This window comes from Odocoileus virginianus, chromosome 10 (genome assembly GCF_023699985.2).
Source record: "Odocoileus virginianus isolate 20LAN1187 ecotype Illinois chromosome 10, Ovbor_1.2, whole genome shotgun sequence".
NCBI lineage: Eukaryota > Metazoa > Chordata > Mammalia > Artiodactyla > Cervidae > Odocoileus > Odocoileus virginianus.
In genome coordinates, this window is record NC_069683.1 from 12,823,347 (window position 1) to 12,847,607 (window position 24,261).

General features: G+C 53.0%; 1 protein-coding gene across 2 annotated transcripts in view; it reads left to right on the forward strand.

Annotated features, from left to right (window-relative positions):
* The first annotated feature begins 917 nt into the window (after nt 1–917).
* The window catches only part of LRP4 (LDL receptor related protein 4), a 52,241-nt gene continuing 28,897 nt past the window's right edge, over nt 918–24,261 (forward strand). Inside the window, exons 1-15 of one of the 2 annotated variants that reach the window (XM_070473085.1) lie at nt 918–1,067; nt 14,295–14,441; nt 16,083–16,199; nt 16,790–16,903; nt 17,307–17,423; nt 17,741–17,869; nt 18,106–18,225; nt 18,865–18,990; nt 19,593–19,718; nt 19,917–20,051; nt 20,432–20,557; nt 21,310–21,540; nt 22,385–22,541; nt 23,623–23,840; nt 24,005–24,181. In XM_070473085.1, the coding sequence (XP_070329186.1) occupies nt 1,016–1,067; nt 14,295–14,441; nt 16,083–16,199; nt 16,790–16,903; nt 17,307–17,423; nt 17,741–17,869; nt 18,106–18,225; nt 18,865–18,990; nt 19,593–19,718; nt 19,917–20,051; nt 20,432–20,557; nt 21,310–21,540; nt 22,385–22,541; nt 23,623–23,840; nt 24,005–24,181 (2,092 nt within the window). In that variant the 5' untranslated portion in view covers nt 918–1,015. Of the gene's footprint in view, nt 1,068–13,799; nt 14,189–14,294; nt 14,442–16,082; nt 16,200–16,789; nt 16,904–17,306; nt 17,424–17,740; nt 17,870–18,105; nt 18,226–18,864; nt 18,991–19,592; nt 19,719–19,916; nt 20,052–20,431; nt 20,558–21,309; nt 21,541–22,384; nt 22,542–23,622; nt 23,841–24,004; nt 24,182–24,261 lie in introns of those variants that run through there. The other variant, XM_070473086.1, reaches the window with a different exon arrangement.

Below are 24,261 nucleotides of genomic sequence, written 5' to 3' on the forward strand. Positions count from 1 at the left end.
AAAGGATACCACTGCAAGTAAAGACTTAACTTCCTTACCCCCTTCCTTCCTTGCCAGGATCAGAAAGTCAAAGAAGGTGAAGAGGCTAACCAAGCTGATTTACAAAGACAGCGAGGAGGAACTACGTCTGGGCCAATTCTGGACGTCTGAGCTGGGGCGACAGGACCCAGACAACCACCTCAGGAAATGAGGACATGAAAAGGGGAGGTCGTGGAATTATTTAGCCCTTGAACAACGCTGCCTAGACTGGGGGCCGAGGTGGGCGGGAGGGGCAGACAGAAATCTCGGAAAAGGAATTTTGACAGTGAGAACGCTAGTGAAGACAGCACTCCAGGCCCCCTGATGGCCCTTGTTTGATGTCCGTGAAGCCCGAGAGGATTATGCATTAGCAAGCCTTGGGTATCCTGAGACATCAATAAAGTCTGGACTCGGGGCCGGTAGGGGGGCCGGGGTCACGTCCAGGCGACTCGGGTCAGCTTGGGTGCACCACTCTGGCCCAGAACTAGAGTGAGCGGGGATCCGAGAGTTGCCGCTACGATGACACTTTTTTTAAGTTAAGGACATTCGAGCAGTAGTAACGGGGACAGTGCGTGGGGTGGGTGGGGGGGCTCTCTCGAGGGCTAGGAATGTGGGGGCGGCTTGCAGAGGAACTGGGCCAGCGCTGGAGGCGCCGGCGGGTGGGGTCCGGGGACCAGGGGGCGGGGGCCGAGGGCGGGAAGGGGCCGGGCCGGCGCGGGGGGCGGGGACCAGGCGCGGTGGCGGTGGCGGGGGCTGCGGCCCTGGGGGCGGGGCGGCAGGGCCCGGGACACCCCCCTCCCGGTCCCCTGGCGGGGCGGCTTCGGCTCGGCCCGCACTGGAGGCAGCAGCAAGCCGGAGGGCGTCTGGCGGGGCGCGCCCGCCGCCGTGTACCGGGACGCGGCCCCTGGAGGGGAGCCTCCGCCGACACCCTCCGGCGCGCCGTCCCGCGGGAGCCGGCGGGACCCCCGGGCCGGCAGGGAGCGCCGGCGGCGGCACCATGAGGCGGCCGTGCGGCGCGCTGCTGCTTGGAGCCCTGCTCTGCGCACACGGTAAGCGGCGCCGCCGCGCTCGCGCGCACCCGCCAGCCGGGAAAGTTTGTCCCCGGGCTCCGGCCGCTGCAGGACTCAACCTTCCGAGAGCGGAACGGCGCGGGCTGGGGCCTGGGAGCCCCTCGCTCTCTCACTCCAAGCAGTTCGCCGGGAGATAGCGTGCCGGGAAAGGGGACCGGGAGCTCTCCACCCCACCCCCCCCACCCCCGCCCCCGACTCCTCCAGCCCGAGATGGGGCAGCGGCAACCGAGGAGCTCCTCGGGCTCGGGTCTGGGTCAGGCTGGGTGGAGGGGGGTGGGGGTGGGGGTCGGAGGGAGACCCGAGGCGCTGGCCCCCTCCTTCCCTCGCTGCTCTTTGAAGAGCTGAGTGCTTCCCGTTTCGGGTTGACCCACGGCCTCTGTGTCCTTGGTGCGAATGAATGTGTGCGAAGAAAGGGAGGCGGGGAAGGACGGTCGCTAAAGCACAAATTGTAAATAGTCCTCCTTCCAGGGTCCGGGGTGGAGGGGGTCTCGGGAGGATTGCAAAGGGAGGCTCCAGTGGAATCTGAATACTTGAGCTCAGGGGATTCCTCCCGATTCGGGGAGCAGTTGCGCGGGCTCCGGACCACGCTCCCGCCGAGGGTCCTTGGGCACTGCTCGCTCGCAGCATCCCCACTTAGTGGTGTTTTGGGTTCCCGGTTTTCTGCCCTGCGTCCTTCCCGGGGAAGGGGGAGGGGGAAAGGGGGGCAGAGGAGGGACAGAGGGAAGAAACTGCTGGAAGTCTCCCGCAGATCCGTCCTGGCTGGGACAGGGGGGCGGGTGTCGCCGAACCTCACCAGGCAGCCCCCCCACCCCACCCCCCGGCCCGCGCGGTGGCCCTCGGGGGAGCTGGAGGGATGGCAAGAAGACTGCTGCTTCATCTGCTCCTTATTAATAACTTGTTTGGTGCCCGAACGCAACTGTTGTGTGCGTTGACGGCTCCGGTGGAATCTGTTTCTCGGCAGCCGGCTACGACCGTGGGTGCACCCTGTGATTTAGCTGCTGCCTCTAGTTGGTGCCTGAAGATCAAAGAAGTTTGATCTTTGAACCCCAACCCTATTCACCCACCGAGGTGTGGGGGGTGTGGGGGGGCGGTGGTGGAATCTGAGTCTTCCCATTCTCCCCCACCGCCGCCGGGATGAGGCGCTGGACGGGGTTTAGAGTGATGGGGACTGGAGACCACGGCCTCCTAGCGATTCTTTCTTTAACGTAAAAGGGAGCGCGTGTGGAAATAGTGCAGATTTCGGAACTTGCCTGGCAGGGCGTGGAGATGCCTGAGCACTTGTTTTAAAGATTGGTTTACCTCCCAAATCCAAAACAGAGTTCTCCGTCTGTTATTTAGACAACCCGTGGGTTTTCAATGACTTTTTCCATGCCCACACTAACCCCACCGAGCACTTAACTCTTCCTTTCGGAGTAGTAGCCCGGCCGACCCATGTTCCTCTCTGGACTGCCCTCTCCCCCTCCCGGGTTCTCTCCTCGAAGGTTATTTGTAGCCTCTTTGGCGTGTCGGGACAGCGGCCCTACTAGGGTAGGAATGTAGCTGCTCTTCCCACCACATGGGCCCCTTAAAGGGACAGCTATGCTTTTTGGGGGCTTTTCCCCTTCGGGCTGCAAGGCAAGAGGAGGGAGCTTTCCTCCCGGCCCCCTGGAGGAAGTTTTGAAAAAGATCAAGGGAAATGGCATGGCACTGAAGGGGGGAAAAAAAAGGGCTAAAACGGATACCAACAAAGCCAGAGCGGAGATTGTCGCCTTCTGCCCTAGGGAAAGGGGAACTGGAAGGGTCCCGGCGGAGACTGGCCAAGAGGATTTTATTGCTCCAGAGCTGTCAAAACTGCATACACTACATCTGCATTGAGAACCAGGGTAGAAAATTGTGTATATTCAGTGCTTCACAGAAGAAGGATAGAGGACTCTTGGTCGCTCTTTGGGTGCTTTTCAAGGACAAGGTATTTAATGGAAACGTCAAGGTGTGGGAGGCTGTCTGTGTATGTGCCTAAGGACCCACAGTGGCAGCAATATCTAAACTTTGCCTAGCCTGCTGCTGAGCCATCCTCAGAGGCTTGGAAGGGACAGATTCATGGCTCCCCAGTGAGACTGAGCAGTCACTCAACCAAAAATACCAGGAGGATCCCACACCATGTCCCAGGGGCTCAAGGAGAAGTCAGTGTATCATAGTCAATCAGTGAGACAGATCTGACCTCCACTCGGAATGAATTCAAGACACTAAAATTCAAGGCACTTATTTGGATGCTGCTAGTACTTGGGGCTTTTCTAGAGCCCGTGGGATTGGCTCGAGCCTGTGTAAACACTCCTAAAGATTTTTGGAAGGAAACTTGATGACTGGTAATAGCCCTGGGTATCTTCCTGTTGAGGGTTGAGGTGAGGCCTTGGACAATCCACTACCGTTTGAAGAGTGGCAGCCCTGTTTGTCTTGGAGATCTCTTCTAGGTAAGCTTTGGTACACAGAGGGTTTATTTCTGAGACTGAGTGACACAGAGTGGCACTGAGACTGGTCTCCTTTCCATCTGGTGTTGTCACGGTGCTGGGTTGACCTTGTCCCTGATCTTACTGGACTTGTGAAAGATGCCTGGCTTGTCACTGATTTTGGATTTCCTCTTCTGTCCGCTGTTGAGTATCAGATGACATCTTTGGGACTGGCACATGGTATTAAGAATGACAGGTGCAAGGGGACTCAGTGAGGCCATGTCTGACACTGAGCACATCGGACTTGCACATCTTCTGGGCCGGTGGAGAATACAGGATGTTTTACAGGCCTTTCTCACTCTTTCTATGGGTTGACTGCTAATCTTGATCCCTAAAAAGAAGGAAGATGGGAGAAGCTGGCTATGTTGCTTCTCCTTTGAAGGGAGGATCAGTCCTAGGGGCTTCCAGAACAGGGCGGAATTTTGGAGACTAAGAAGTAGTCTTGTCTTTTTTTGTGTTTGGACACATCTCATAATTTCATGACAATTTCATGCCCGTAGCCAACTAGGTCTGTTAGCCTGTTCCAACCACGGTCTCTACATTCCTTGACACAGTTTAGGTGCGAGTTTTGTCACAGTTGCCTGGACATGGGGCATCTGACCCCAGACTCTGGATTGCCATCTCATCTTCAGTATTGGAAATCTTTCTCCCTTTCTCAGCCTGGTGGGATTCAGTGTCCCGGGAAAGACTTCATGCCGACTGGTTGGCTGGCAGAGCCAGGGTTTGGCCCTATAAATAGCTCTGATGAATGCTTGTGCTTGCCACTCTCCTTCCAGCTTCGAGCTGACAGGGTCAGGGAGTGTTCTCCCAGCACACTCAGGAGCATTCCCTGAACTGGGCTCTGCACCCATTCATTTGTTCATTCATTCCCCGGACACACATTTGTCAAGTGCTAATCTAATCCCTGCATGCACAGCTCCATGATCAAGAAGCTCAGGGAGTTTGAATCTTGACTTCACCACATCTTGGTGATCCTATATAAAACACTTCATCACCTTGAACTTCAGGGTTCATATCTGTAAGGAAGGGGCTGGAATAGTAATAAACTATCATGCAAGGATCCTGTAAAAATTAAATGAGATAATAGTACGTTCAGGCCATTCAGCACAGAGTCCCACAGATAAATGTAGGTTGTTTGTAGCGTGCTTGCAGAAATAGATTAGAGATGGTTTTTGCCTTTGGACTATGGGAATCAGGCAAACAAGTAGTTAAACTACAGTGTCATGTGCTAAAATGGAGGCTCAGCGCTTCATTCATTTTCAGCTGGTTTTTGCTCTCTCTCTTTTTTTTAAGGTCTTGCCCTTTCTCTCCTGCCTTGAACACCTAATGAAACTTAAGCATGTTACTCTCCTATCCACACTTCAGAAAAGAAGTCTGTGGAGCTCTGCTGTGAGTCTAGCAGGCTCACTCTGCCTCACTTCTCCTGGGTCAGGGCCTGGGAGACGGGGCTTTCCTCTGAGAGCATCCCCGTGGTCGGGGTTATAGCCAGGCATCTCGCCCTGAGGTTGCTGTGACCCGGGGTGAGAGGTGCTGGCTGAGGTCTCCTGGAGCTGGAACCGTTTAGAATTCCAGGCTCTCCCTCCCACTGGCCTGGGAAAGGACAGGCCCCAGAGCTCATAAGGTAGTAATTGCCCCAACTGGGGGGCCGGGCCGCCGTGGGGCTGCCTTCTTTCATGACTACTGTCTTCAATCCGGAATCCTGTCGGCATGCAGGGAGAATAGATTGGAGTCTCAAGCCCACGACCCAGCCCCCAGCCTCTTCACCCGTCGAGTTTGACCCCTGTGGTCTCTTTGTTTTTTCCATTTAAGTTGGTGCCACTAATGATGGTTTGGGGAGGTGGCGGGGGTGGGGGGGGGGTTGTGGAAAGTTGACCGTAACCAAGAGTAGCAGTTAGAGAGAGCTGATTCTCGAGCTTTCCCGACAGTCCTTTGACTCAATTTTCTGTCCTGCATTTTTGATTTAGCAAGAAGCAAACATCCTTGGTGCCCTTGGGCACCTTTTACGCCCTTCCGAGCAAACTTCATTCTTTCACGGCACGTAGGCATTCCCATCCTCGCTCACAGCTGAGTGGATCGCCCGCCAGCTGCCCTGACATCCTGCTCCCCTGCTCCTTCAGGTTAGAGTGAGGCGGGGAAGGGCGCTGCCCGAGCCCCAGCTGAAGAAAACCTCACCGGGGACTTGCTGCAAGCCCAGACACAGCCCACCGGAGCTCCCCCCTCACCTCTGTGCAGAGCCGGGAGGATTGGAGTTGCGAGCAAAGCCGGAAACAAAAGCCTGGGAGCAAACCTCCCATCTGGCGGAGAGGCAGCACAAAGGTGCTGCTGCATAATTTATCACTGGAGGTTTTCTAGGGCTGGGGAAGCTCCTGGCAGAGCCTGTTGGTGGGGGAGAGGGTCCTCCACCGCCTCTCATCTGGGTGAAGGGCTGGGCAGGTACAGGGTAGGGACACCTGATTAGCAGTGAAATAAAGACGCTTCGAGAGTTTGGAAGGAGCTGCAGTGATCTTTCCTCGCTGAGTTGCTCCACTTCCTGCCCGGCTTGCAGGGCAGGGGGTAGGGGAAATGCTCCAAATAGTCCCCTCCTTGGCCCCAGCCTGTAGAACTGTCACCACGGCCTGGATGAGGACAAGAGATAGTTTCTCTGTTGGGTTGACTACAGCCTGCTGGAAATCAAATACAGATGCTGGGTTCTAACAGCCATACAGCTAGCAAGTAAGAAGGGCTTCCCAGATGGCTGAATGGTAAGGAATCTGCCTGCCAAGCAGGAGACATGGGTTCAGTCCCTGGATTGGGAAGATCCCCGGGAGAAGGAAATGGCAACCCACTCCAGTATGCTTGCCAGGAAAATCCCGTGGACAGAGGAGCCTGGCAGACTACAGTCCTTGGGGTCGCAAGAGAGTCGGACACGACTTAGCAACTAAACAACAGCAACAAAGCAAATAAGAAAGGGGAGTTTCCCCATCTTTCCACTACCGCCCCCCCCTGCCCCCCACCGTGGCCAACCCCACACTCACCTGCTGTTTAAACAAGAAATTTCAACCACAGGTTCAGAGAAGCAAAAAAAGTGAATGGCTTTAAAATATACCTTCCTCAAATGAGAATTTCTGCTCCTTTGGGAGTGATCTCTGGTGACAATTTTTGCACAGCAAGCTGGGACATGTAGTCCAAAAATGACAAATGGACTTTCTGGGGCAGTTAACACTGGTGAATCTCTTTGCTGTATTGCTGGCACTGTGGTAAGTGTTAGCATGTTTTATTACATGGCACTGTGATGATTGTTAGCATGTTTGATCACATTTACTCCTCACCGTATCCTTACTAGGAAGATTCTGTTAGATTCCTGTCTTACAGACGGGAAAGTAAGGCTTGGGCCATTTGCTGTCACACAGCTAGTGAGTAACTGCCCCAGGATTGAACCCAGAGCCTGAGCTGTTAACCCTCTAATCCACACTGGCTCTTAGAACAGACTCTTTTATATCTAAGCTATGCCAGAAGACCCTGCTCAGGACTGGTCTCTATTTTATCTCAGATTGACCTCTCCTGTCTGTTTCCAGTCTTCATCATCTCAGGGAATCCCAAAGCATAAAGAATTACCTATCGGGTGCTTTTTTTTTTTCTGATGGAGGGAGGCTTTAAGAAGCTCCCAGGAGATGTGGTTTGTAGCTCTTTGAAGCCCTGTGTTATCCTGTGGGCCTTGGGTTTTGAGATGTAGGGGGAGGGGAGAGCAATATTCTGAGCAGCCGCTCAGCACAGCCGCATCCAAGCCGTGCTGGATTTGTGGAGTCCTGTTGACTGAGCTCCTGGGCAGGGTGAGGAGACCTCTGAGGACCTGTACGGAGACATCGCTGCATTATTGGGTTGAGAGAGAGCACTCAGATGAAGATGGTGGTATTAACAGCAACAACAACAAAGTAATAGCTGCTATGATGTACTTTGTATGTATTATTTCATCTAAACCTCCTACCAACCCTGTGAAACAGGTAGTACCACTACCCCCATTTCACAGAAAAGGAAACCATCCAGCAATTTCAGTTGCTCTGAAATTTAGGTTCTAAATGCTCTTTTCTATGCTTGCCTCCTAGAAATTGGTTGATGAGAGATTAGGTAAGGATAAAGGATGCCATGTACTTCAAGCTCCCCCAGAGAAGGGCCGTAAAGCAGGACTGTGGTCACAGGACTCTCCCCTGTTGCTTCCTGAGGCCGCTCATGCCGACTTAACACATGGGAGCAGCACTGCAGCTTGGCACACAGTCAAGTTTTTAGACATCTCAAGCCCTGAAATATTAGGGCTTAATCAAGGGGTGGCTGCATAAGACCGTCTGAGTGAGTCAGATTCTGTAAAAGTAATAGTAGGTGCTGTCATTTATTCAGAGCTTAGGATATGCTAAGGGCTTTTTATGAATTAACTAATTCAGTTCTCATAACATCTGTGGGAGGTAGGGACTCTTATCCCAATTTTCTAGAAATTAAATAACATGCCCAGGTCCAATGGCCAGTAATTAGCTTAGTTTTGTTCCCATGTTCTTGACACTATGCTCTTCTGCCTCAAAACTTTGGAAGCTGACCATTAAAGACTTCTTCTCTGTGAAACTAGCAAGAGAGGACTGAACTTCCTGGGACTGATAGTTATGTGTCTCATGGTGTCACTTTTGAGAGGGCCCTCAAGGAGAAGAGTTTATCAGATTTTCAAACCAGGTAAGGTTGGCCTCGGGATCTAGGGACAGAGATAAGGAAAGTTATGGCATGTCAGTAACTCAGCCTGATAACACAGTGAATGAAAGGAGCTCTTGTTGGAGAAAGGAGTGAACTTAAACTTTACCTGGATACAAGTAGGTAGCCACCTTAAAAAGAAGATTCTTGTTTTCTTGAGTATAGGGTAAGTCGGAAATAACCACTTTTATTTCTCATACCGTGGGCTTCCTTTTTCCCTCTGACTTCAGCTCTCACAGGATTCTCAAGGAATTTGTCATTTTTTCATTTTACAAACATATGATCCACACTACTTGCAAGCATTGAGCGACGCACGGAATACGGATACAAAGCTCTTTATCATACAATCCTAACTGCCGAGAGACTTCTGGTCTAGTAGGAGAACAGTGGTCCCTCAGTGGGCTAAGTCCTGCTGTAGAAGGAGCCCCCAAGGGCCGCTGGGCACAGATCAGAGACTTTGAGTTAAGTCAGGCGCCGCGGACCCAGGTGGGGCGGCGTCAGGAAAGGGTCCACGTCCTGGCCTCCTGCTGTCAACCATTTGGTTCCAGAGTTTTTGGTGCAAGCTCTGTCCTCTCAAACAACGGCTGTATAGAAACCCGGGTCTCTCCTGACTCCAGGTATCTCTTGGGTGAGACCACATCCATCTTCACGTGGCTTTTGGCTGCTACCCCTTTCAGTTATACCAGTTTTGTCTTGCTTCATGGGCCTCCCTTTCAGTGGGAGATACTTATTGAGTAACCTGCCCAAGGATTGGTCCCTTGATTGGCCTGGATGTAGTTTAGGGTCATTTCAAATGACTTAACCTCATTAAATAAGGTTTGTATCTTCATCATTGCTGCCAGTTAATAGAAAAGAAGACAGCATTGGAGAAAAGAACAGTGTTATAAAAAAAACATTCCTGGTAGCCCAGTGGCTAAGACCTGTGTTCCCAAGGCAGGGGGCCTGGGTTTGATCCCTGGTAAGGGACCTAGATCCCGCATGTTGCAGCTAAAGAACCCGAATGCCACAGCAAAGATTGAACATCCCAAATGCTGCAACTAAGACCTGGTACAGCCAAACAAACAAATAAATATTTTTGAAAAAAAGAAAAACATCCTTCACTTATATAAGTGATGATCTCTCCCTTTCCCATTGTAATCACTTCCATGCGGCAAGAACTGTCATATACCTATACTCACAGGACACCCCTTAAGCCTTCTCATTTCTGGTTCAACTTGAAAAAGCTGCTCTGTAGCTGTGTATAGTCACTGGACACCTTGGGCCTCCGAGTGACAGGTGTGGTCCCTCCTGAGCTGAGCATTCTATGAAGTGGTGAGGAGCAGCGCCTCTCTAACTTGAGTGTGCCTCAGTGAGAAGCTTTACTGAAAGTCCGGATTCTGAGACCATAGTAACAGAAGAATATTGGTCTAAGGATCAGAATGGGTCTGCCATCCTGGCTCTCCTACTTAACCTATGACCTTGGCCAAAGCAGATGACCTTACCCATTAAAATGGTACGGCTGTAATGATTAAATGAGAACACAACTGTGTGTGCAAAAGTAGCTTGCAAACTGCTAAGAGAAACTGCAGAACTTAATCATTTGTTGTGTGAAGTCCTGTCCTTTTCCAGACCAACACCAATACTGAGGCGCTCATTTAAAGGACTAGGGTTCCATACTCTGCTTGCCTCGCTACTTGACCTTAGAGCAAGGGAAATGAACCTTTAGCCTTGGCAGTAGCCAAAAGGAGAGGTCACTGCTTGAAATCCATAAACTCACTGTGCATTTGCTGAATGAGAATGCAGAAAGAAGGATCCGGAAATCCCAGTATTACCAATTCCCTTTCTGAATCTCAGAGGTTTGGAAACTCATAGCAATCCCACGTATTGGGAGGCAGTATCATGAGGGGATTAAGAGCAGAGGGTCTGGAATTGACCTGCCTGTGTGTGAGTGCTGGCTTTAGCCCTTAGTATCTGTATGACTTGTCAACAGACTTCTCCTCCCTGGATCTCAGAGTCCTCACCTGTAAGATGGTGATAATAATCACAGACACCTCCCAAGACTGTTGAGAGCCTCCAGTGATGTAGCATGAGAAAAGTATTTTAGAGAAGTATTTAGAGAGCACATGGTAAATATTCAGTGAGTGGTGGCTGTATTTTTATAAAGCTTTTGCTGTGTGCTGGCCCTGTGCTAAGAAGTCTGCATGGATTTTTAAAATTCAAAACATTTTTAAAAAAGCATTTATTTATATATTTGGCTGCACCGGGTCTTAGTTGTGGCCCATGGGCTCTTTAGTTGTGCAGTGGGATCTAGTTTCCTGACGAGGGATCAAACCCAGGCTCCTGGCACTGGGACTGCAGAGTCTGAGCCACTGGACCACCAGGGCAGTCCCAGATTATTTCATTTAACCTTTACAAAACCCTTTGCAGTAAAACTATTGTTATTCCCATTTTATGGATGAGGAAACTGAGACTCTGGAATGCACTAACTCTCTCAAAGTTGTAGAGTTAGCGGTAGAACCAGGACTTGAACTCCAGCCTCTCTAACTGGAATCTATGTTCTCTAACATGTCCCACTGTATCTGGTAGTGTAAGCAGGTGGATGTCTCTTTTTTCCTGAAGAAAGCAGTGAGAAAGTGGTAGGTAACATGGCTGAGATTTGAGTTAGCCTCCTAGGAAGGCCCTATGAGCACAATAACATGTATCCTAAAAGCTGGATTATCGGATGATCAGGGATCGTGAACACTTTGGGAAGAGGTCTTTTCCTTGTTGAACAGCTTTAAATCGAAGGTCCCATCCCCTTCATGGCCAAAGTAGACTTGCAGTGTGGCTGGGAAATAGTGTTCAAGGCCAGAAGCCCAGGGGAGTGCTCTAACTGAACAGTTCTTGAAATGAAGACCGCGTCTTGCCACCCGCAGTCACTTGTTTCCTTTCTTCACTCACCATTCTTTTAGTTAAAAAGGGTTAAAAGCTGTCCTTTATGATCACAGCCAGGACTCAAGTGAAAAGGCAGAATTCCACCTCCCAGGATCCCAGAGGGGCAACAGTTGTCCAGAAGAGCTGAGTCTTGGAGGATAATGTGTCTGTTTACTGTATGAACACCCAAGCCAAGACTTTGCCTGTCGCCGGCTGCCTGACCTTCACATGCCGACGTTCAGATGTTGCTCTGACAGGCAGGAAGTCGTGCCTTTTCAACAACCAACTTGATGCCCACCGGATGGAATGCTTTGTTTCAAAGTCTGCAGGGGGAACTCAGGACTTCTGCTATCACTCAGCCAAAGGGGGTTGGGGAGGCTTAAAAAAAAAAAAATCCCCTGAAGGCTCTTCTTTACCTACTGAATTCCTTTTTTTAAAAAATTAATTAATTAATTTATTATTTTTGGCTGTGTGGGGGCTTTTCTCTAATAGTTGTGAGCGGGGGCTACTCTTCCTTGCGATGCGTGGGCCTCTTAGCACGCTGGCTTCTCTTGCAGGGCACAGGTTCTAGGCGTGTGGACTCAGTGGTTCTGGCACAGGCCCAGCTGCTCCGCCTCATGGGAGGATCCTCCTGGACCAGGGATCGAACCCGTTGCCCTGCATTGGCAGGCAAATTCTTAACCACTAGCCTTTATTTCTTTTGATTTGCAGGTAGCCTGAGATGCCGCTGTGCTTGATCCTGGTACTCAGGTTCTTAGCATCAAGGCCTTTTAGGAAAAAAAGCTAGCCCCCAAATCCTCACATCCCCGCACCGCCAGCCTGCGCCTCTGGAGCATCCTTGGCGTGCCCAGGCATGAATCAGCCTCTCCCACATTCATCCTCTCATCCAAGTCTCTGGCTTTTTTATACACCAGGCTAAGGGGGCTGTGGTACTTAACACAAGGTAGGGCAGCTGGTCAGGGGGACCCAGCTCTGTCCGCTGCAGGTCCAGAGCTTTTTCCTCCTCCCCTCTCTCCCGTGCCTTCTCCTGTCCATTCTGGTCATCCCCTTGCCCTGATCGCCTCCGTGGTGTGGCCCTGCTCCCTGCTCTGTGGGGTTAGCGGTATTTCTCAACCTCCCATTGACATTTTAGGCCAGATAACTTCTTTGTTTGGGGGCACCTGTCTTGTACATTGTGGAATATTTAGCAGCATCTGTGGCCTTTATCCTCTGAATTCTATCCGCGTCACCAGTTACAACCAAGAATGTCATCACACATTGCCAAATGCCCCCCAGGGAGAAAAAACATCCTTCACTGGGAACCACTGTGACAGCTTATTCTTCCTCTTCATCATTCCTCCCCGCGAAGGGGGTCAGTGTCTTGGTGAGCCCCATGGCATGGAGTCCTCTGGAATACTTAGTTATTGCTCTTTCATGCCAGCTGGAGTCCCCAAAAGCAGTGCTTATAGCTGTGATGAGCTGATCACACTTAGAAAAGTTTCTCAGGCTCTCGTGCCCAGGGTCTGAGTGAAAAAAACACCCAAAAACCCATTCCTTCTCAGTGTTCTCAGAACAGGCCAGAGAGGAGGGGACTGGGGCTTCGGTGCTTGCCTGGGAAGAATCCTCCATCCTATACTTGCAGGGAGACCTGGAGAGACAGGCGTGCTGGCCTTGGAGTAGAGATACAGCTTCTCTCAGATGGATTCTTCTGGCTTCTGCAGGAAATCCTGCATTTTTTCTAGGGCAGCCAATTCCCTTAGCATGTGGAAGGCGAGGGCAAGGCCTTTGCTGAAGGTGGGGTGAAAGCTATGGTCCTTCACTCCAGAAACATACCTTTTGCCAGAGGTTCACGGATCACAAAGGCTGGCTGTCCCCGCCCCCCCATCCATCTGCAGGTTAGGGACCCCTGCTTTCTGCTTATACTTGTCCTGGGGGGTGGACGTGGAGAGGGAGGGGTCTGGGAACAGCAGTCCTTTGCTTTTGGTGGGAACAGCAATCCACCCTTTCATTCTGGGCCCTGAACCCTAAAGCTGGCCCGAGGAACATAATGTGAAGTGAGGATGGATGTCAAGGAGATGAGCCAAGAGAGGGACGCTGGGCCCGGGAAATAGGAAAGGAAGCAGGGTGGCATTTGGGAGCTGACTCCTTCCCCATTCCAGCCCAGCCCGAGGGCAGCGCCCAGCGGAGGGGAGGACAAGGAGAAGAAAGCAAGTGGGGGAGATGAGCAAGGGAGAGTGGCCCCGTCCTTCCCAGCTGCAGCAGCCCAGCGGGTTAGATGAATGCTGGGGGGGCGGGGAAGAGTGACCCTGGCAGAACCCTTTGTTCCAGCTGAGGCTGGAGCGGGGGCACCGAGCCATTCACACGCCATCCCAGGGCATCCTGCTGGGCACGCTGGGGAGGGGGCGCAGCGGCCGGTCATGGGACTTGGCCAGGCAGATAGCTGGATGCTCAATAGGGAAGCCCAGCTGCGTGCTGCGGGGGCTGGGGGCGGGGCGGCCCCTGCCATCCTTCCTCCAGGCCGTGGCCAGGCCCACAGACAGGAAGCCCCCACCCCGCAGTCGCTCTGCCCCAAGGCAGCCTGGTCCCCCCCATCCCCCACCCCGTCCCCCCTTCTCCTGGTCGCCCTTGTTAGAGGTGCGCTCTGACTGTAGGACTCCCAGAAGTGTCTGCTGCTTCCTGCTCCCCGGTGTGACTTCTTATCCCCAGAAGGGGCTCCAGCATTTTAATTCAGTGTCCCCCTCCTGAATAGAGGCGAGAGCATCCATAACGCCGCCTGGTTTTGGAGGGAAGGGCCTGGAAGCCTTTGTGCATCGTCCTCCTCTCCCTGGCTCCCTTTCCTCAGGACCACTAGCCCTGCAACTGGTGTCGTCTCTGGGCCTTTGCGGGTGTGCAGAAAACCCTGTCATAGAGGGGAGACCTGGGCCATCTGTGAGCCCAAAGTCAGAGGGTATCTTCTGGACCATTTGTGCCTAGAGGAGGGGGAAGGCACCATGACGTCATCCATATCTCCCTGCAGTCGTCTCCCTGACCTCCTAGGTAACAGCGCCCCTAGACTTGGCGCCTCTACCTTGCCCCCCAACCCCGGAATGGATTTTGGTGGGCTGGGACTGAGCCCTCACTGGTTGCTCTTCTCTCTGCCCAGGACTGGCCAGCAGTCCCGAGTGTGCCTGTGGTCGGAGCCACTTCACGTGTGCGGTGAGCGCCCTTGGAGAGTGTACCTGCATCCCTGCGCAGTGGCAGTGTGATGGAGACAATGACTGCGGGGACCACAGCGATGAGGACGGATGTAGTAAGAACTCCTCCCCCCCGCCCCGGGCTCCTGGGAGGGTGACAGATATGCACAGGTGGGAGGTTTCTTCACAGTGTGTATGACTTTAACTCTCCCGTATTTCCCATATTTCCACACGCATATAGTCATTAAATGGTAGCTCAGCTGGTAAAGAATCCACCTGCAATGAAGGAGACCCCAGGTCGATTCCTGGGTTGGGAAGATCCTCTGGAGAAGGGATAGGCTGCCCGCTTCAGTATTCTTGGGCTTCCCTGATGGTTCAGATGGTAAAGAACCCGTGTGCAATGTGGGAGACCTGGGTTCGATCCCTGGGTTATTGGGAAGATCCCCTGGAGGAGCGCATGGCAACCCACTCCAGTATTCTTGCCTGGGGAATCCCCATGGACAAAGGAGCCTGGCCGACAGTCCTGGGGTCGCAAAGAGTCGGACACAACTGAGCGACTGAGTGCACCCAACATAGCTACTAAACCACTTTGAAACAAGCGTAGGAAAAAAACAGCCTTGAATAGATCTCTGTATTTGTGTGCATGTGTATTTGTGTTGCATATTTCTACATTTTTAAATGTGCACACTATACGTGGATGAAGAGTATTTGTTTCTTACGTTGGTGTATTCTGTGTAATCACACCTTTTTATTTTATTTTATTTTTTTTTATAAACAAAGATTTAATTAAATTAGTTTATTTACTTAACTGTGCTGGGTCTTTGCTGCTGCATGAGGGCTTTCTTTCTTTATTTTTTTCTTCTTTTCCATTTATTTTTATTAGTTGGAGGCTAATTACTTTACAACATTGCAGTGGTTTTTGTCATACATTGAAATGAATTAGCCATGGATTTACATGTATTCCCCATCCCGGTCCCCCCTCCCACCTCCCTCTCCACCCCAACACCTTTTTAAATAACATAAACTTGGTGAGAAATTTTATATTCTTGTTAAGTCTCCCCTTTGCCCTAGTGCAATAACACACAACAGGCTAGGGTGTCCTGGATACATGTCTTGGATATGTAGCAATATGGCTCCTGAGCCAGTTACTTCTCTGGGTTCCAGGGTGTGGCCCCCACCCCTGCAGACCTACCTCTGAGGGAGGCTAATTAGTCTCATAAGAGTGAAGCTACAGCCTGGACCTTATTACCCCTAACCAGTTTAGCTAATTGCGATGATGGTAAATGGCTCACTTTCATGGAGCACTTTCATATGCATTATCTTAAAAGGCCTCTCTGAGTCAATTATAATTATCCCCATTGTACAGTCGGAAGAACCTGGAGCTAAGAGAGGGTATCTGGCTTGTGTGATAAAAGTAATGAGTTCTAGAACTTGACATCGAGCCCAGGCGTGTCAGTCATCATTTAATAGGAGGAAGCGGGGGAAATACATTTGTTTCTCTTCATGTTTTCCTTCACTGCTTTCCTGGTGGTTCCTCGGACCCTTCTGTCCTGTGAACCCCTGACCACTGCTCCCCGAGGAAGCTCTCTCCTCTTGGCTGCTTTCTGCCTGCTTCTCTGTTAGTGGGGCCCGGGGGCAGTTGGAGGAGGCAGTGAGGGGGGACCGCAATTCAGACAGGGCCAGAGGGGAGGATGGGGCCTGCCTCTGAGTCAGTGCCCCGCACTGACCCCTGCTTCCCTCCCCTTCCCGGGGCTCAGAGCTGCCCACCTGCTCCCCTCTCGACTTTCACTGTGACAACGGCAAGTGTATCCGCCGCTCCTGGGTGTGCGATGGGGACAACGACTGTGAGGATGACTCGGACGAGCAGGACTGTCGTGAGTGCTGGGCGGGGCTGGGCGGCTTCCACTGGGCTTGGCTGGGAAAGGCGTTTCAAAAAGAAAATGAGGCCCCAGTTTTTCACCATTGAGGATAATGTTTGCTGTGGGTTTGTCACATATAGCTTTTACTATGTTCAGGTATGTTCCTTCTATTCCTACTTTCTGGAGGGTTTTTATCATAAATGGATGTTGAATTTTGTCAAAGGCTTTCTCTGCATCTATTGAGATAATCATATGGTTTTTATCTTTCAATTTGTTAATGTGGTGTATTACATACATGCATGGCTGATTCATGTCAATGTATGGCAAAACCACTGAAATACTGTAAAATAACTAGCCTCCAATTAAATAAATTAAAAATAAATAAATAAATAAAAAGAAAACGAGGCCCCAGCCCGTGGTCTTTGGCTCTTGTCCTTCCACCTCCTCTCTCGGCTTATCTAAGCACCCCCCCCCCCCCCCGGGGGGTAGGGGACAGCCAGCTCCCGGCTCCCTAGGGCAGCGTTGGAGCTGCTCTGCCCCACCAGTCCGGGCGCTGGCCCCCCTCCCCTCCCCGGCCTGCAGCAGCCTGACCGCTGTGCCCACAGCCCCCCGGGAGTGTGAGGAGGACGAGTTTCCCTGCCAGAACGGCTACTGCATCCGCAGTCTGTGGCATTGCGATGGCGACAATGATTGTGGCGACAACAGCGATGAGCAGTGTGGTGAGCGGTGCTCCCGGGGGGCGGCGGGGGGCGGGCAGGGAGGCTGGTGGGTGGCCTGGCCTTGGCAGGGGCAGGAGCCTCAGGGGCCCTAGCACTGCCCAATCCTTGAACTGCCCGGGTGTCTGGAGCAGCTGGAGGAGAGAAGGACGGGAAGACGGGGCTGACACCCCAGGGACCACAGAACGGGACGGGGCTGACACCCCAGGGACCACAGAACGGGAGCCTGAGGCCAGTCTCTCTGGGGCCTCTTCTTTCCCCTCAGGAGCCTATGCGGAACCCGCGGACTCTTGCAGGGCCTGGGTCAGACTCCCAGGGGGGCAGCGAGGATGGGAGTCAGGGAGGATTCCCGGTGGGGCTCCTGCAGGGTTGCTCTCCCATTGTGTCCCCCCCGCCCCGCCCCCAGACATGCGCAAGTGCTCGGACAAGGAGTTCCGCTGCAGCGATGGAAGCTGCATTGCTGAGCACTGGTACTGCGACGGAGACACCGACTGCAAAGACGGCTCCGACGAGGAGAGCTGTCGTGAGTGGCCCCGGGACGCAGGCTGCCTGGCTGGGCTGGGGGCAGAGGGCGCCAATCGGTGGGCTGAGGGCCAGGCCGAGGAGTGAAAGGACAGCGCGGGGCCGGCTGGGAGGGTGGGTTCTTAGGCAACAGCTCCTCCTGGGCGGGGCCGGGAGGGAACAAGTGCCCCAGGTGAGAAGGGAGGCCTCCCTTTGGTCCTCTGGCATATGGGCGTGTATCAGGGCCATGCCCGAGTTAACTCGGCTTCTGTGTCTGAACGCCTGGCCCCTTGGAGGGGGCCTGAGTGCGTGCCCCTCCCCGCCTTGTCCTCCTTGCAGCCTCAGCAGTGCCAGCACCCCCCTGCAACCTGGAGGAGTTCCAGTGTGCCTACGGCCGCTGTATCCTCGACATCTACCACTGCGATGGCGATGACGACTGTGGAGACTGGTCTGACGAGTCTGACTGCTGTGAGCACTCTGGCCAGCGGGGTGGAGGAGGGGAGGCCAGGCTGGGAGGAGCTCCTGGGGGAGGCGGGGGTGAGGCCAGCTGGGGCAGGAGCTCAGGAGAGGAACTTCTAGAGCCCCTGGTTCCCTACGGGGTCAACATGGAGGAGCCGGGGCTCCGGGGCTGTGACTTGCTGGTCCACCGTGGGACACTGCTTGCGCGGACTGGCTAAAGACAGAAGCCTGGCATGTCTCCCCAGCCTCCCACCAGCCCTGCCGCTCTGGCGAGTTTATGTGTGACAGCGGCCTGTGCATCAATGCGGGCTGGCGCTGTGACGGCGACGCGGACTGTGATGACCAGTCTGATGAGCGCAACTGCAGTGAGTGGGGGGCAGTGCCAAGCTCTGGGCCAGAAGCAGAGAGGCCACCTCTGATAAAGCTCCAGGATAGTTAAGACAGGTCCACCATGTACAGTTGTGTAGGTTGGGCACTGCACAAAGGTACTAGGTCCAAAGAATGCCAGTCCCACAATAGACTTATATATTCTATAATTCTCTAGATTTATATAGTCATCATGGCAGTTTTCCAGCAGATGGCAGTAAAATGTCAAGGAAAAGACACCTTCTGATCCTCACAGAGATGTGAGGATCAGATCTGTGACACTGGTGTCAAGAAGAGTGTCAAAGGGATTTCACTGTGGTCTAGTAGTTAAGATTTAACTTCAAAGACAGGGGGTTGCCGGTTTGAGACAGGGGGTGCCGGTTTGATTCCTGTTTAGGGAGTTAAGATCCCTCTTGCCTCCTGGCCAAGAAATCTAAAACAGAAACAACATTGTAACAATTCAATACAAACTTTAAAAATGGTCCAAAAAAAGAAAAATGGTTCACATCAAAAAAAAATAAATCTTAGGAAAAAAAGAAAAGTGGAGTGGGTGCTGGCATAAAGTGCAGCCTGGGGTGGCAGGGTGGGGCTTCGGGCTAAAGCGGGGTCAACCTTTCATCAGCCTGTGCTTTGCCCAGCCACCTCGGTGTGTACGGCGGAACAGTTCCGCTGCCGGTCAGGCCGCTGCGTCCGTCTGTCCTGGCGCTGTGATGGGGAGGACGACTGTGCGGACAACAGCGATGAAGAGAACTGTGAGAACACAGGTAGAGTGTCCCTGGAGAGCCCCAGGCCCCTTAACCCATAGTCAGGCTGGAGGAAGGAGCTGGGAAGAGGGTGTTACTGCTGCCTCTCCAGTTGGGCCAGCGTGGTGCTTTCATCAGGTCTTGCCCTGGATTTTTCCTGCTCGTCTCGGTTACCAGTGTCAAATCAGGTTTATCTGTTGACCCTCGCTCTCACGGCCTGGAACACAGTATCAGGGCCGGGAGTTTCAGTGGCCTCACATTCTTACTCACATGCAGCCCGTGCTCTGTTGCTCTGGCCTCACAAGCAAGGACTGGTCTACAGCTGACAGCCCTACGCCCCCTCCCCTAGCCGCGCAGGTGCCGGACACATGCGTGGGCTCCCTCACTCTGCCCCGCGTCCCATCTCACCGTGGCACTGTGCTGTCCTGGGGAGAGCTCGCATGCAGACAGCCCAGTCTGAGCTGTTTTCTGCCCTGGACCCCGACCCTCCGACCTTGAGTCTCCTCTGTCTCCAGCTCGCCCTAGAAAATGACAGGCTCCCATCTTTTTTTGGTTGACCCAAGCCCCGTCAGCCCTGCCTGGCGCTGACCTGGCTCTCCTTCCCTCCCCATCTTCCTCTCTAGGAAGCCCCCAGTGTGCCTCGGACCAGTTTCTGTGTTGGAACGGGCGCTGCATCGGGCAGAGGAAGCTGTGTAACGGGGTCAACGACTGTGGGGACAACAGCGATGAGAGCCCACAGCAGAACTGCCGTGAGTGTCCCCACCCCGCTCCCCGGGTGTGCCGGCCCATGGTTTGTGGCCGCGCCCCACCCATCTGCTTCAAGAGAGTCCGCCCCAGGGACGCGTGCAGCCCCGGGAGCTGTTCTTCGTGGCCCAGGTGGAATGCCAAGTTGGCCGTCTGGGGGAGGATTCCGGGCTCAACTCCCATCTCTGGCTTGGCTGGCACAGGGCCCCGGACGGGTGAGGAGAACTGCAGTGTTAACAACGGCGGCTGCGCCCAGAAGTGCCAGATGGTGCGGGGGGCCGTGCAGTGTACCTGCCACACCGGCTACCGGCTCACCGAGGACGGCCGCACCTGCCAGGGTAAGCGGGGGCCCCCCGGGCAGGAGCAGGGCCGGGCGGCTGCGTCAACCGTGGGTCAGGCCTCTGAGAGACGTGACCGTGTGTCATCATCTCAGTAGCCCGGGGAGCTGGGGATTGTTGTCCGTCTCCTTTCGAAGGCGGGGGGTGGGGGTGGGGAGTGAAAGCTCAGAGAGGTTATCAGTTACTGAAGGTCGCAGAGCCGATGAATGACAGAGTTGGGATCCCAGCCCAGCTCGAAGCCCTTAACCACTTGCTCTGTAGTCTTCCCGCTGGACCTGGGACGTAGGAGGGTGTGTGGGCAGGAGAGAGCTAGTCAGCCTGCGAGGTGGGGCTGGAGGACGGCAGAACCGAGATCTCCTGCCCTCGCTCCGTCGTCACAGATGTGAACGAATGTGCCGAGGAGGGGTACTGCAGCCAGGGCTGCACCAACAGCGAGGGGGCTTTCCAGTGCGGGTGCGAAGCGGGCTACGAACTCCGGCCTGACCGGCGCAGCTGCAAGGCTCTGGGTAAGGGGGGCGGGGCCTGGCATTCGGCTGGGTGGGCAGAGGGCTGAGCAGGGCAGCCAGGGGCTCTGGTGCTTGGAGACGGGTAGAGAGTTAGAGAGATGTTTCTTTTTTTTGCCTTTTAATTTTATATTGGGGTGTAGCCAGTTAATGAGAGTAAGCAAATTCTGGGAGATGGTGAAGGATGGGGGAGCCTGACGTGCGTCAGCCCATGGGTTCGCAAAGAGTCAGGTGCGACTGAGCGACTGAACAGCAAAATCGTCAATTAACAATGTTGTGATAGTTTCAGGTGCACAGCAAAGGGACTCAGCCATACATGTACATGTATCCATTCCCCCCCAAACTCCCCTCCCATCCAGGCTGCCACGTGGTATTGAGCAGAGTTCCTTCTGCTATATAGCAGGTCCTTGTTGGTTATCCATTTTAAATAGAGCAGCATGTACATATTCATCCCAAACTCCCTAACTATTCCCTCCCTATATCCTTCCTCCCCGGGGACCATAAGTTCGTTCCAGAGAGATGTTTCCATTGCAATAAAATGGAGTTGTGAGTTGAATCCTGGGCCCCAAGAATGGGATGAGATGTACGCTTTGCAGGCTGCCAGTCTTCTCTTAATGATGGATGCTGACAGCTTGGGACATGCCCTAGTGGGCCAGGGAGCCCCTTGGAGCTGGGGGGGGGGGGGTGCATGCTGATGGCTGCCAGGGGGCAGCTCTGGAGCCTAGTGGGGGCCCCATTTCTATGCCACGTCCCAGGGCCGGAGCCTGTGCTACTGTTCGCCAATCGCATCGACATCCGGCAGGTGCTGCCGCACCGCTCCGAGTACACGCTGCTGCTCAACAACCTGGAGAACGCCATCGCCCTGGACTTCCACCACCGGCGCGAGCTTGTCTTCTGGTCCGACGTCACCCTGGACCGGATCCTCCGTGCTAACCTCAACGGCAGCAACGTGGAGGAGGTTGTGTCTACAGGGCTGGAGAGCCCAGGTAAGGAACGAGGCCCCGTGGGGAGGGGCAGGGCCGCACCATGTGCAAAACCACTGAGGAAGGAACACGTTAGTGGCCACAAACCTTTAGGCAGCAGAACATCTCACGGTGAAACCTTGCGTGGAACTCTAATACAGACAGTGTTCATTACTCTACATTCATTTTATAGGCTCAGATTTGTAATATTTGCTCGGTATTGAGCTCGATCAGTGAGAATACTGAGACCATTTCGTTGAATGGAACCATTTGAAACCAGAGATCTGTGGATGACAGGTGTAATTCTCTATCAGCCTGGCATCCCATCTAATTCTGACTTTCATTTTGGTTACTTCGTATTAGGAATATTCTGAGGGACCCAGATAGATAGCATCCAAATGTTTGCAGATTAGAAAAACAGTAGCTCACTCTGCCATCTCAGGCCGTTCGACGAGCAGGGGAAGTGGGTTAGAATTTGGTATTGGTTAAGCACATTTGACTCAGATGCTTATGGAACTGATGATGTTCCTATGTAAAACCCTGAGGCACAAATTACAAACCCCGGGGCCAGTGGGGGTCAGGGAGCTAGGATTCCGGAAGTGGAGTATGATCGGCTGAGAGGAGGAAATGCACGACGTTGGACAGTTACTTGAGTTCTCTTTGCCTCAGTTTCTTCATCCTCATGGGGATTGTTATAGCACCTAACTCACAGAGTTGTGACGATTCAAGGTAAAACGTGTGTTTGTAAAATGGTGAGAAGAGTGCCTTGCCCAAGAAACAGCTTCGTGCAAGAGTTGCCCTTGTTTCTGTAGCACAGAGGGGCCCTGGCTGAACCCCTGACTCTCTTTGCACGGCCTCTTTCCACCAGGGGGCCTGGCTGTGGATTGGGTCCATGACAAACTCTACTGGACCGACTCGGGGACCTCAAGGATTGAGGTGGCCAACCTGGACGGGGCCCACCGGAAGGTGCTGCTGTGGCAAAACCTGGAGAAGCCCAGGGCCATCGCCTTGCACCCCATGGAGGGGTGAGCGAGCTGGGACTCCAGCTACCACATCCTCTCACAACCTTTAGGGACATTCCTCCACCACCCGGGCCAGACTTTACTGGGGGGGCGGGGGGACCTCACAGTGTGATGTTCACAGCCTTGGCTCTGCACCCAGACGCACCTGGGTTTCCAGCTCTTCGGTAACTGACTGTATGGCCTTAGGCTAGTTCATCTCTCTAGGCTTCCATTTTACTCATTTCTAAACTGGTGATAAAAATATACCTACCTCACAGCTGTGTGAAGATGAAATGATGTGATGCATTTTAAATGGCATGACATACATTATATAAGTGGTAGCTGTTTCGTATTTTTGTTATTAGTTTATAGGGTTGAGCTAATTAATAAAAATCAATAATTTTATTATTAGAAGAAAGTAGAAGAAAGGTCTTTTGTAGGGGAAGTTCTTTGCCTCTGGCTTTTAAAAATTAAGTGCAATCAATTGAGAGGTGTGTCTTCTAAGATCCTACCGTTATAGATTAGCTCTTTTAGAAACAGTGTGTGTGTGTGTGATGTATGGTGTGTGTGTGTGTGTGTGTGTGTGAAAATTATAAAAGGCAGAGGTAGAGACTGTGAGCAAGAAGAAAATGCTTGTCCTAAGTAGTATCCCACTAGTATTTTTTTCAGTTTCACAAGGTCAGGATTTTTATGTTTTGTTCACTGCCATGCTCTCAATGCCAAAAGATAGATATGTTCATCTCATAGCGGACACTCCAAAATTTTTTTGTTAAATGAATACGTTCTTTGTCTAGAGACATTTAAATTTAAGCATTGAGGGACTTCCCTGGTGTTCCTGTGGTTAAGATTCTGTACTTCCAATGCAGAGGACATAGGTTGGATCCCTGGTCAGGGAACTAAGAATCCACATGCCACGCGATGTGGCCAAAAATTTTTTAATAATAATAAAGAATTCAAACATTGAAAAATGCTCTGTAAACCCAGGAGAATGTATTTCCTACCAGTTGGAGTCCCCTGGGTGAAATCGATAAGAGACCTGCCTGACGCTGGGTACCTTACCTGCCTTCTACTGCTTGCCTCTCAATGTCCTTTTCTCTCTTCCCAGGACCATTTACTGGACAGACTGGGGCAACACCCCCCGCATCGAGGCCTCCAGCATGGATGGCTCTGGCCGCCGCATCATCGCTGATACCCATCTCTTCTGGCCCAACGGCCTCACCATCGATTATGCCGGGCGCCGTATGTACTGGGTGGACGCTAAGCACCACGTCATTGAGAGGGCCAATCTGGATGGGAGTCACCGCAAGGCTGTCATTAGCCAGGGTGAGGCCCTTCCTTCACTGTCCTTCATCTCTCGTCCTGCTTAGCCTGTCCCAGCCCCCAGAAGCCTTTGGCAGAGGGTGAGATTTGTACCGTTGCCAGGCCTGGGCCCAGGGGCCGGCCGGACAGGCCATGTGTAGACTGAGGTCCTCCTGGACTTTCCCCAGGCCTCCCGCATCCCTTTGCCATCACGGTGTTTGAAGACAGCTTGTACTGGACAGACTGGCACACCAAGAGCATCAATAGTGCCAACAAATTTACTGGCAAGAACCAGGAGATCATTCGCAACAAACTCCACTTCCCCATGGACATCCACACCCTGCACCCCCAGCGCCAGCCTGCAGGTAAAAAAGTCAACGCCCGCCTGGTGAGCCTCCAGTGCTTCCGAGAACCTTCCTTGCACCTGTCAACAGTTGCCAGGGTT